The sequence below is a fragment of the Sylvia atricapilla genome, chromosome 4 (assembly GCF_009819655.1).
Source record: "Sylvia atricapilla isolate bSylAtr1 chromosome 4, bSylAtr1.pri, whole genome shotgun sequence".
Lineage (NCBI taxonomy): Eukaryota > Metazoa > Chordata > Aves > Passeriformes > Sylviidae > Sylvia > Sylvia atricapilla.
This window is the reverse complement of record NC_089143.1, coordinates 8,732,176-8,745,265: the sequence shown is the minus strand read 5'-3', so window position 1 is coordinate 8,745,265 and position 13,090 is coordinate 8,732,176. Positions and strand designations below refer to the sequence as shown.

Below are 13,090 nucleotides of genomic sequence, written 5' to 3'. Positions count from 1 at the left end.
CTAGAGCAGCTGTAAAACCACCTATGTGCAGAATATTAGCAGATTGTGCTTTTTACCTCATTGTGTGCTTTGTATGTAGAATATGTTTTCACCAAAACTGATTTAGAGAGTTCTCCAGCAGCCAGGAATAAAAGTGCTACATTCAAGAGAAGTTTAAAATTCAACAGGATTCAGATGAAGATTTGCTCATTTAATTATTACATTAGAAGTGAAAGTAGTGAGTTATGATTGACTCCAAGAAAATTTCAGTCCACTTATGACCAGTTTGTCAAAAGAATTCAGAAAGGATACTGAAATTGATTAAATAAATTATTTGTTTAACTGTAGAAAATGAAACTAGTTCTCATTTCATTGAGAACTCATCACAGAATTTGGTCTTGTTGGTAACAGTGGATATTTCTATAATGCTTTTTATAACAATTAACTTCTGATACGCAAAAGAAACACAGAAATTCCAAAGCCTGTTGTGTCAGTAAATAAATCATACAATATTTTCTTCTTTTTTTTCCTATCTCCTTTTTCTTTTTTTTTTTCTTTTTGTATATTTATTTCCTGAAAAACGCTCCCTGAAGGAGATTGCATGTAGCAGTACAAAAGAGAATCTATATTGAGCTATGCCACTTTCAATGCATCATAAGGAGAAAAAAAACCCAACCCTGAAATAAAATATGAACAATTTTGAGAGGTGAAAGATTATTCTTAATGAGATAAAAGTAACAAAAGCACCAAAACCCAGCATATATGCATCTGATAAGAGTATATTGTACTCATGCTATTCAGAAGCATGGACAAAGTTGTTTGAGCACTGCAGGCTGTGGGGATAAATATTCACAGTGCTGTGGAATTGATCATTGTCTGCACAGGGACAATGAAACAAATCCATGACTTGGGCAGAAGCAATAAAAAAAATCATATTTAGCCCCTGTCAAAGAAAGTACTGCATGCTGCAGTACAGCAGGGCTTTTAATCTTCACATTTTTTTCACGATTGAATCATTGTATTTCTTGACACATATTCTCTAAATATCAGTCTGTCAGGAAATTGCTGTTTCTTTCTGCTGCATGCTCTTTACTGGCTGATCTAATCCCTTCTTTTCACCTGAGGTTGTCTCCATCTGAAATGGAATTATGCCATCTGGTGGGATACCGATGCAGAATAAAAACTTACTCCCAGAAAAATGTCACACAGAAAAAAATAATGAAGCATTCATCTACTCTTAAAAAGGCATTCAGAATTGTTACAGGTTTGTGATATGCAAAGACCCCACTCTCCTGGAGAAGGGATGCAAATAAAACAGACAAATTAAGTCCTTCTTTGTAAATATGTTAATTCACAACATAATATTTTAAAAATACATGTATTTTCTTTTTCTACTTGAAATATGTGATTGAATTCCAGCATTCACTTGCCATGCAAGCCTCCTAAATTTTTTTCTATGTGAATTTAGGCCTGTTTCTTCTGAAGAAACTATCTCCTGTTTAATTTTCCCAGCTATAATGAATCCGAAACAGTATGAAATTCATAGCAAAATTATTTTTCACATTGGTTATGATCCTCTCCAAAGAATGATGAGACTGTTTTTGGAACTGACTTTTAGAAAATACATAGTTAATTTATTTTTTTTTGTGGAACAGGAATTAACAGTGGCTGATTTCTTTCACTGGTTTAGCTTTTAGCCGATTTCCAGTGGCCATATATATTTAGTAGCTCTCTATAGCCTTTGTGTTTTGTTAAATATATTATTCTGGTGTTCACTCTATTTGAGGAAATGAATGACTCTGTGGCAATAAAATTATTATGTAATTAATGCATTTTCCTTTGCCTTTTCCCACTTGTTTCCATTTTGCTGTTTAGCATGTCAGGAAACATAGGGTTGTATCACTTTTTACACATCAACCTTTCGCATCCTAAACCCAGAATTTCTGGTGCTGGTACTATACTGCAGTGTCAATTTTCTCAGTTTTTGGGCAGATTTCTGGACAGTTATTTGTTGCCTCTGTGTGTCTCCTGCCAAGAGGTCCCTGGCTGTGAGAGGAGTGATGCTGCAGGCTGCAGGGAGTGTGAGCTGTGGGCAAAGGCAGGACACACACAGCTCAGCTCCTTGGAACATCACAGTGAAGAAGGACATGGCAGGTTCTGCCCAGGGAGGGTGAAGTGTGTGAGTGCATTTCTGCTGCCTTAACACAAGAGGCCTTGCTTGTGTGCTCAGCAAAATAGGAAATAAGGCATGCAATTAATGTGCATTACAAATGTGTCCACAAGAGGGATGATGCAGGTCCTAGATAATTTTTATCAGTATATACGGAATGATGTGGAAGAGAGGCTGCTTCCCAAAACCTTCAGGGTGTCCAAGGAAAGCCAAATGATGAGCCACATATCTGTGTTTATTCCTTGATGAAGAATTGCATCACGGAAATGGTAATGGTTTATATTCAAGATAGGTAGCAACAGACTGGTTTAGTGACAGGACAGAGTTGGGGCAGTAGAAAACTTAGTGTACCTTGTCCTAGTTCTACAGCTAATGGGAATTATATATGAGAATTTAATATTTGAAGTACGATGTTAATTTCTGGTTTTTCTCAAGGGATAATTGGGAAGATGATTTTATTAATTAAAATGGTCTGGAAAAAATGTTGAATGATTTAGGCAAGTCTGTGGCACTTCCTTGACAAAAGAAAAGCAAATATCTTACTACAACCCCTGCACTCCTCCAGCATGGTAGAGATTCAGCAAAGTTAGTAGATAAAGGATTCACAGGCTTCTGCCTTCAGATTGAACTGGGTAACAAAAAAAACCCCTGAAAACTCACTTCTCTCTGCTGATTCTCTAAAGATTATGCCCACTGTCTCTCATGCTCCTTATGTTAGTCTCTGGAGGGACAGACTGTTTTAAGGTTTCACACACCTTTCTGAGTAATTGTGAACTGAGCACAACCTAGGAAGAAAAAGAAAGACATCACTTTCTGGTCAGAAAGCAGCCACTGGACTTACTTGACAGCTGCTTTAATTACCCAATTAATTATGGACTCTGTGTGTTAAGACTCAAAGATCCAGAAGGAAAGCTAAACTCTACGGGCTTTTATTTAAATTTTACTTGGGGCAGCCATTAATCAGAGAAGACAGAGTGGAACACTTAAAAACATTGACAGCATTCTGATGTTTGGGTTTTAATTTAAAAACCATAGCTTCCTACTTTGAAAGGAGCACAGCTGACTGATTGAATGCCATCAGAAATATGAATCCTTTAAAATATGAATCTATAATGGGAAACTTGTCAAACTTTTAATTACTGTGCTCTGAAAGGCAATTAGCATTATCATACAATATCACTGTAACATGTGGCAACAGAGAAGAGAGCTTTTCCTAAAGAGGGCAAATTGAAGCTTGTCTAACTTAAAGAATTCGGAATGCTGCAATCCCATCATCAATAAAGTTGTAAATCCTTAATGTCTCTACCTCAGATGAGGAGCACAAGCTTTGCCTTAGGCTGCTGCAATGTATTCAGACCCCTAGCTAATTCCCCATGGGCTGCCTTGGCCAGTCCTCACTGTTGTGCCAATTGCTCCCATTGCCTGCTCCTCTGTGTGAAAGCAAAGATGAGAGGACAAGTGTGAAAAGGGCCAGCAGAGTGCTGAAAGCTGCTCTGCTGGAGACACACACAGCCTAATGCGTGTCTTGGGGCTGGTGCACTCTGTGCCCATGGTCTGTAATGGATTTCACTAGAAGAGTCAGCACAGTAAGGCTAGCTCATCAGTCCCCTGTCACCTTCTGTGATTAACCACAACTAATTACCTTGTGTGATACTTACTTTTTAAAATACGTCTTTGAAAGTATAGCACTGTAAGAGTAGTATCCACTGAAAAAGCGACTTTTTGCATCCACAAAAATATTAACCTTTCCTTTTCATCTAAAATGACAATCATCAAACACAGACTCAAAAATGCTGCTATGTAGTACAAACCTAGAGCAAAAAGACTTTCTAGAGGTAGAATAACCTTAGTAGGGTGTCATAAAAAGACCTTTGAGAGGTTTGGTTGCCTTTAATTGGCTTTTGGGCTACACATTTGTGGCCTCAGTAGTCCCCAGCAAGGTTCTGTGCAGAGACACTTAGAGATCTATTAGAGGCACACACATTCTCTGTGCTCACCAGAAGCTTTTTCTGTACCTCCCAGAAAAGAGGAGAGGGGGTGGTGAGGAGCTGGGGCTGACCACGGGCAGCTCAAACTAATGGCACATGTGAGATGTGTGCCAGCATCCCACTGTACCTCAGCCCCATGCCAGGGTCCCACCACACCTTCTAGTTAATGCTGGAAACAAACTCAAAGACAAAATTTGGCAATCTGGATATGCAGGGGCCAGCAAACTGGGGCAGCACAAGGGCATGAATTCACCGTGTGGTGAAGATGTGGCCAGTTGCCCCTGGCAGCAAGTAAGCCTTATGTATCTGAGTTTCCTCACTTTTTTTGGTTTCTGATCAAAACTGTCTGCAAATGTTTCACAATATTTAGTATTCAAAGAATTTGATTACATAAGAGAAGTATGGACATTCAAATGTGGCCATCCAATGAGAAGAGAACAAAAAGTTCCACATTCTCCCCATCACTTTAATTTTGTCTGCAGGTCTCTCAACATATACTTTCAGGAGGAAAAAAATACCCCCAGCACTTCAGCAGAACGTTGGTTCAGGGCACAGAAACCCTAAGAGGCCTAATGTAGTCAGACTAAGTTACTATTACTTATTTTTGTGTCTGACTTTATAGTTGTTAGAGTATTTTCATTACTATTTTCCTCCTAGTGTTGTACATTAGGCACATTATGTCTTAATTCCATGCTCAGCTGCCAGAATATTTGAAATACAATCTCATCTTCTCATTTTACTTCATTCTCTGATGTGTTGTATATTTATATAATTGTAGTTTTTTGACATGATAACTAGAAATATTTCTTATTCTGTCAGGAAACATACCCTGTAAAATAAAGGGAACACAATCAGAATTTCCAAGCTGTGTCACGTTTTACAGAAAAGGCAATGTGGTATGTCACCTGCTAACAAACTTCAGGCATTACTATCAGACCTTTGATTAGATTCTCCTCTCCTTCTAGCTTTACTAAGGGTGACCTAATTGCAATATAATTAATGTGAGTCAAATTTGTCCTCAGCTTGTTTAAAATTTCAAGACTAAAGCTTCTAATCATCTCTGGTTTTTTCATAGTAAAATAGCTGACATTTTTCATCTTCATTTTCCTAATAGGGTGCTGAGAAAATTTTACTAATGAATGAATCTGGGGAACTGCAGGATCTCTTAACCAAAATTGAGGTAATTTTATTTCTGCGAATAAATATAGGGAATTACTGGTTGTAATCAAGTGGATTTTCTTCTTTACCATTTCCTTTTATCCTGCTATAGACTGATGATCCCAAATGCTTTTTTTTTTCACTCTTTTTTACACCCTGTTTTCCTATGGGGCCACCATAATGTTGTTAACTTACCTAATATGTGTCCTAATCTTGGGACAAAAGTACACATATAAGACAAACAATGTCAAACTACAGGAAACTGATAACAGCTCACTGAATACAACCACTGCTTCACTGCCTTTGGGTGTTTTTTTGGTGTGTTTGTTTGGTTGGTTTTTTACTTTCTCTCTTTTATCTTTTTTTCTCAAAAATGGGTTTGCTACCATTGCAAGGAGCAGTCAGGTTTCTCCATTATTGGAGATGCAGAAAGTGGCTCCACAAATTGCCATCTGTGTAAGGAGAAAATGGCCATTGTTCAAGAAACTGAGTTAAAGCAATTTTGTTTTTTTTTTCTTGACTTTTGATAGCTATTTTAGCTACATCTGAAGGTATCTGTCTATTTAGAAGCCAAACAAGCAATAATGATTATAAAGATTAAAAATATTATTCTCTTAAAGTTTTCAAATTATTTGCAATAGTGTTAAATGAAGAAAACAATCATCAAAAATTACAAAAGATGGGAGCACACCTCAGAAAAAAGATTTTACATTAAATATTTCCAATCATTGTCACTGGATGAGCTGATAGTAATAGGAGCTGTTTGCCTTGTGAAGAAGAACATCAATTTTATGAGCTACAGAACAAGAAGAAAAAATATCTTGTTTGCATGGTTATCTGAGTTGTCAATAAATGAATGTTATTATTAATGGGTTTGCAGAAATATTTTCATTTTTCCTTATGGTGCTCCAGGTAATACATTTTCTGTGGGTATTTTACTACACTCTGGTAATAATTTGTCACTAATTTTTAGTGGTACATAATTCCTCTGACTAACAGTAGCAAGAATTGTATGGATTTTTGTTCTGTCTCTGTGAATAAACCTGCAAAGTCCTTACTCAGCAGTGCAATGCTAAAACATGTGGTGGTAAGTACCCAAAGTGGCATACCTTTCCTTTCTCTGATTTGAACTTTAGGGTGATCACTAAATAAACTAGCCACATTTGCAGCAAGTGAAACTTAAAAATGTCTTTGAAATCTCTTCTTCTATGCTCCACTGTCTTTAATCCAATAAAAATAGAGTAAATTTATTGTTTTACTTGGGAATTGGGACAATTGAGAGGCCTCAAGCCTTCCTTGAAGCAATTTTCTCTGGGTATAATTGTTGAACATTGATGATCTTCTTTACGGTTAAAGCTTCAGCATTCTACGCCCATAAATTTGAATACACCACTTATTTCCTTGAGTACTACTTGTCAGAAGCTATGAATTGCTTTTTGGTATCATCAGCTTTAACTGTAATAAGGATAATATGTTCAGCATAAGCATACAAATGTTGAAAGTCATAATACCTTAATGTACAGAATAGAAAACATAACATCAGCATGAACTGCTTGGTGTTTGGACTTGATCATCGCAATACCTCCTAGATTTAATCCAGACCTAAACAACATCCAAGTGATGGATGCAAGCTGTCCTTTAGCTTGCTATTGTGGCAAGTATAAATGCAGGCCACTGAGGTATGAAGTGACCAATGAACCTGCAATGAGCCTCTCAGCTATTGCATGTGGATCTGAACAAAGGAAAAGGAAGACTTAATACTCTTCCATGGTGGTTTGCCATGGGATGGGGTGGTGGGTCTTGCCCCAAGTGGGAACTAGGATGTGTTTTATCCTGGAGTCCTCATTGTCCTAGACTTCATGGTGGTTGATGAATTGACAATTTTGTCTTTCTTTCATTCTTTGAGCAGAGAGTGCAGCTCCCCCAGGAGTGCCCCTCTTGCGGGGGCTTTGGTTTCCTGCCGTGCTCAGCGTGCCATGGGAGCAAGATGTCCGTGTTCCGGAACTGCTTTACGGACTCCTTCAAAGCCCTCAAGTGTACTGCTTGCAATGAGAACGGGCTCCAGCGCTGCAGGAGCTGTGCAGGCTAAAAATGGCATTTCCACATGGTCAAATGAATTTTATGGTACTGCACCGGTTTGTAATATGATTTTTTTTTTTTTTTTTTTTTTTGTTAATCCATTTGTCCAAAACAGTCAATAAAAATCCCTTTGTTGTATACTTCTGGTTTGAGCATTTGAGTTTTAGTCTTTGATGGTCGACCATATAATGAACTCTAAAATACATCTTCCTAGTTGCCTTATAGAGAAATTCGTAGTCTGGAAAACTTATCACATTATGTGAATTCTTCTTTTTTCTATATGTGATCATGAGCAATCATATGTGTTTTGGAGAAATGCACTCAAAATTACAGCAAAACGAAGCTTAAACTTCAGATTATTGAGTAGTCCTGCTTTCAAAATCATTGAGAATAATGATTTTGTGATGCAGACTAGCCCAAGACTGTTCCACATAGCACCTCCCTGAAGAGTCACAAAGGCTGAATTCTGTCCTGAATTCTATGTGGCAACAGAACTGAAACATTCCTTGAAAGTTCCATGAGTCAGCTTTATCTTTTAGTATTGCTTTCTCTTCGTTACAAAATTATTGTTGTTAGACAAAGTTACAACACAAACATTTAACATATTTGATGTTCATAACCGTGGTGGTATCTCAGAGCTTTATGATTCTGTGTATCACAGTAGATCCTATAAAGAGCCAGTGAGAACACCTGACAGCTTTATGAATTGCATATAAAGTAATTGAAGATAAGATTTCACTTTGTTCAGCTTAGTAATTGTTGAAGTTTGATGACCACCTTGGCATGATTGTTTCAGGGCATGTGTTCCCCAGGAAAGCCCAGCTCTATGTCCACACAATTTCAGTACTGTATATACCTTTGCCAATTTTGGTCTGTTTCCCTAACACAAGCACGAGCTAATTAGCCAGCAATTAGTCTCAATGGGCTGTGGGCTCTCCACACTGAATCTATTCCAGTTTGGAAGTGCATGACCATTCACGCACTTCCAAAGAATACTTTTTAACAGGGTAACTTTAGCCAGCCATCCCCAACTGCTCATTTTGACATTGCACATTTGCCTTACGTTCCTGCTTTCAGTCTGCACGGGCACAAGTAGCAGAAAGGTAGTAGAAAGCAACTTGTTGAAAATGGTGTTGGCTAGAAAAGGCTTCCCTGGTAGTCATTTCACCCTGCCCAAACTGAATTAGCAAGTGTTGAGCCATGTCATTTATGTTTCTTGTCTCATTCTTGTAAAGTTGTGTAGACTGGGGTTTAGGTAAGTGTAGTTGGCTTTACTATTTGTTTTTTACTCTGGTTGGGTACTCCATTTCCCTTCCCTCTTTCCCATATAACCTTCCTCAATTTCTCTGTGATGAAAAGCTCAGGTATTCTCTCAGCGTTTTAGGCACATCACAGATGTGGTATAAACCAGGATAGGGACAGCTGCACAGAACATGGCTTGTAAAACACCCCCTCTTGAAAACCTTTGTTTTTCTGATCCTTATCTTCCTCACCTGAATCAGCAGACAATGGTATTCCCTCCATGTCCTTTCCACTTGCTGTGTCTAGAGGTGGCACCTGTGCTGAAGAGTTGGACAAGCTGAGCTTACTTATCTCTTTCAACATTTGAATCTAAGGGACTTTTGCATATTCTATTACATATTGAATGTGCAGGCTTGAAAGTGCTTGTATGATCCTTCTGCTCCTGCAGATTCTACCTTAAGGCTCAGAGGAAGCATCTGGACCTTCGGCATAACATGAGAGAGACTAAATTTTATACAAAGGCCATCCATTATGCTTAGCAGCACCCCAGCTGTAGCAATCTGAATTGCAGATGTGCTTACTTTCTTACTGCATGGGTAAGAAGAAAAGAAAGAAAATACATTACCCTTCTTTTATTTAATAGTTGTGTGCTTTCTGTTTCTAGCTAGTATTGGAGTCCAGACTGGTATAATATGGAAAGAAAGGCAGCATAAAGCAGAATACTGATGACTAGAAAGTCATCATTTCTGATGCATGAAAACAAACTTTTTTAGTTTTTAACTTGCTATGGATGTAGAGAGTGAGAACATTCACAGTAGTGAATACTGAACTCAAGATGGCATACCCAAATTCATCCTTGAGGCAAATTACTAGTGAAGAAAAATGCCAGTGCATTTGTGATACTGTAATCCAATCTTCATCCCTGAGAAGAATTGCTTGATGAGATAGTTCGTATCACCATTCACCCACTAAAGTACCATATGACCAATTTACTATGACTTTACAAAGTATGTTAAACATTTTCAGTTTCACTGAAAAATAAATTTCTTCATTGACCTGGAAGAAAGGTTTGAAACAGGTTTTCTTGTCATTCAGGAAATCAGAAAATGACTTCAGAGTAAAATAAATGCACTAAATCCAGTTTCCTTCCTGATTTATCTCCAGGAATTATGAAAGAAATCTAGACAGTCCTAGACAAGGCTCTAACCCTTCAGAGGCACTTAATGCCAATGAGCTGAGATAAGGCAAAACCTCCTTAGTTTTCTTTTCAGAAGAAAAAATTATGAAAGCAAAATGTCAAGTTTTGCAGAATCTTTTTTTTCCCCTCCAAGGCTCTTTATGGGCGACACAGGACCCCTACTGCTGACAAACACAGGATTCTTCAGGCACTGCATATTTGTCAGTGTACTAGAAAAAGACTTTTCCTCTCCTCTCTCATCAATTGAATTACTAGCTTTTCCTCTCCAGCTACATTTTTCTTGTAACAGCCTGCATGAAAAACAAGACTTTTTTTTTTTTTTTTTTTTTTTTTTTTTTTTTTTTTTTTTTGAGATATTTTTACTCTATTGTTTACAATCTCTGCTAGGCTTTTGGGTCTGGCTTCTCAGCTCTCCCCAGCCCTCCTAGAAACACTGAGTGTGGCAGAATGACAGCATTACAAAGGCAAGCCCAGGAGCTAGTTGAGAGATATGATGTTTTTTAGTATAAGAGATGTATCAGGCAGCTAGCAATATAGCTTTTCAGTCCATCTGAAATAAAATGAGGTATGCAACTCTGTTCTGATTTACACCAGAAATGCATCTGTACTTCCAAGGAGTTAGCAGCCATCTCCTCTGCCTTAACAAACAAGACTCATCCAACTGCATCTTTGTACAGGAAATTTTCTATTTCTAAATGCATCAGGCTCTGCTTCTCTTGTTTCTGGCCCTCATGACAAGGCTGAAGTAAGGATCCAAGTAAATGTTCTCTGCCTGACAGCTCAGCATATTGACATATATGAGAGCTAGTCTCAGAGAGCGAGGCACTCCTTAGGCTGTTCCTTTGCAAAGCTCTCTCTATGAGCTTAAAAAAGAGAATGGTTTGGAATCTTCAGTCCAGTAGCTTGCAGCACTCTTTCCAGTAGACTGCATATCTGAGCATAAGACTCTTCCTTAACTCTGTAGAGAATTTGGCTGTCACAAGGGCAGAGGGAAAGAAAATTTCTTATCCTAAATAATGAGGACCCCATAAACCAAGGTGATCATCACCCTCACTTTTGTTTTTCTTCGTAATGGGTTGTTTCAGAGTAATGTGCTTCCCACTTGCACTAAAAGACTAAGGATTATAAGTCTTTTTAAATATTACACTATTTAATAAATGTATTTGGGTTTTTTCTGTTGGTGAGTAGTTTGTTCTTTTAAGAAACCAATGGACATTAATTTTCTGGGGCAAATAATCTGGGCATTTTCAATACGAAATAGTGCATCTGGGAGTTTATTTCCATTCAAACTCTTTGTTTCCATGGTGTATTCTTTCTAAAGATACCTAAAACAGACAGACTGTCTTACTTGTCAATAGCCTACTGTATTAAAATACTTTATACAAATTTAAAATGGTGAGAGTTTCTGCAGGCAGTACTGCAAAAACAAGCTTGGTTTTTTATTTAAAGATAAAAGCTGCACCAGCCATAGATCTTACTGACCCCATGCTTAATTCTGAAGTTTTCTGACCTCAGACATGGTCGTGTCAAAACAATGAGAACCATTCTACTGATTTAAATTCCTGGTCAGCTGGGTCTAGCCTATCTTCCCTTTACAAGTTAAATGCTGTGAAATATAGAATTATGTAATTAGTGATATACTATGTATTGTATAAATTCCTCTTTAAAAGTAAGATGTGATGTCTTGAAGCCCTCCAAGTTGTTCACTCACTCAGTAATTTATTTCTCCTATACCTGTGAACTCACAATAATGAATGAAAAGGATCTGATAGCTCTTGAAATAAGACAAATTAATTCAGCTGTAAGTAAACATACATTGTAAGAAAACTTGTTTGACTTCAGTGTCCTGTGAAAAAATTAACAATAAATTCTTGAGAATTTTGGAGTTTTATTAATGAAAAGAAGGAATGAATCTTACTGACATGAGTTTCACAATTTTCATGATGGAACACCTAATGGAAGACACTTCAGGTACTGTTCCTAGCTATTGCCACCGTATAATTGCATAAAAATGAATTTTATTCTCTTAGCCTGAGATACATTATTTGACCACAAAAGCATTCAACAGGAAATGTTTATGCCCTAAATAATTTAGTAAGGAGAAGAATTAAGATTTCTTAGCTTACTTTAAATAATTTAGAGATGATAGTAAAGAACATTGTAATCCAACAATAACTTGAAAAGTAAAAATTATTAGAACTAAGTCTTTATGTTTAATCCAATTTCTCTTTCTTCTGGCATTAATTTGCTTAGGGAGAGTGAATTAGGAAATAATTGCTTTAGAAGGAAATGACTGTGGAAAAGCACTTGCAGTTTAAGCTCCTTCTAGCTTATCAGCTTTACTTTGAAAAATTGGTTTCAAATGACTTAAAAGAGTTATGAAAACCAATAAGTTTTCCACTCAAGAAAAATCACACTGCAAAAAGACTTATATTGCCTGTGTCTCTTTGAGGTCTCATGTTTTTGCCACTGATGGAAAAAATCATCTTATTGAAAACAAAATCTTATTTAAGGGACTCTCCTCTGTCCCAATAATCAGAAATTTTTTTGACAAAAATCATTTTCTTTTAGTGCCCTGAAATTTGGAAATTTATATAAAAGAAATATGCTGCAGGGTAATGCTCTTTGGCAGCTGAGAGAGTTATATTTTGATCTGGAGAAAAAGCCTGTTGTGACAACAGAAAACAAGCAGCAGTTATATGACCAGTCAGAAGAGTTGTCTACAGGTTGTTATTTTCATTATTGATTGTGATCTGTTCAAAGTAGGCAAATAATGATCAATAAAAATCCATCAAGCATCACCATATAAATGTGAGCACTCATCAACTTACCACTTAAAAGTGGCTATTTACTTTCTAAATATTTAATTTAGTGGATGCATTCTTGTCTGTCAGATATGGGCAAAATTCTCTCTGATTTCCAGTCAGGTAAATTATAAATGAGTGAGGACGACAAATATACAAAACATCATCTAAATGTGAATCCTCTCTGATCTAACTCCCAATACCATCATTATACTATTTATTTGGGACTCTGGCCCTGACTTAAGCCAATATCTGAGACTGAAAAATATCTAGACACTGCCTTGCCCTCAAATTTCATTTGAACATTAGTTTTCCCCATCATATCACATGTGGGAATAGGACCCAGTAGGACAGAGATGTTGTACTTGAGCAGAAATCCTCCAAACCTGTGGGATGATATATTTAATCCTTGTGCATCAATAGAGCTGCACAGGCAATGAATGGTTTATACAGCCTCAGGGATCTAACCAGA

At 37.2% G+C, this 13,090-nt stretch overlaps 1 protein-coding gene across 1 annotated transcript in view; it reads left to right on the top strand.

Moving 5' to 3' along the window:
- The window catches only part of GRXCR1 (glutaredoxin and cysteine rich domain containing 1), a 37,583-nt gene extending 29,811 nt beyond the window's left edge, over nt 1–7,772 (top strand). The window contains exons 3-4 of the mRNA XM_066316783.1: nt 5,252–5,317; nt 7,205–7,772. Of these exons, the coding sequence (XP_066172880.1) occupies nt 5,252–5,317; nt 7,205–7,384 (246 nt within the window). The 3' untranslated portion in view covers nt 7,385–7,772. The remainder of the gene's footprint in view (nt 1–5,251; nt 5,318–7,204) is intronic.
- The last annotated feature ends 5,318 nt before the right edge of the window (nt 7,773–13,090 follow it).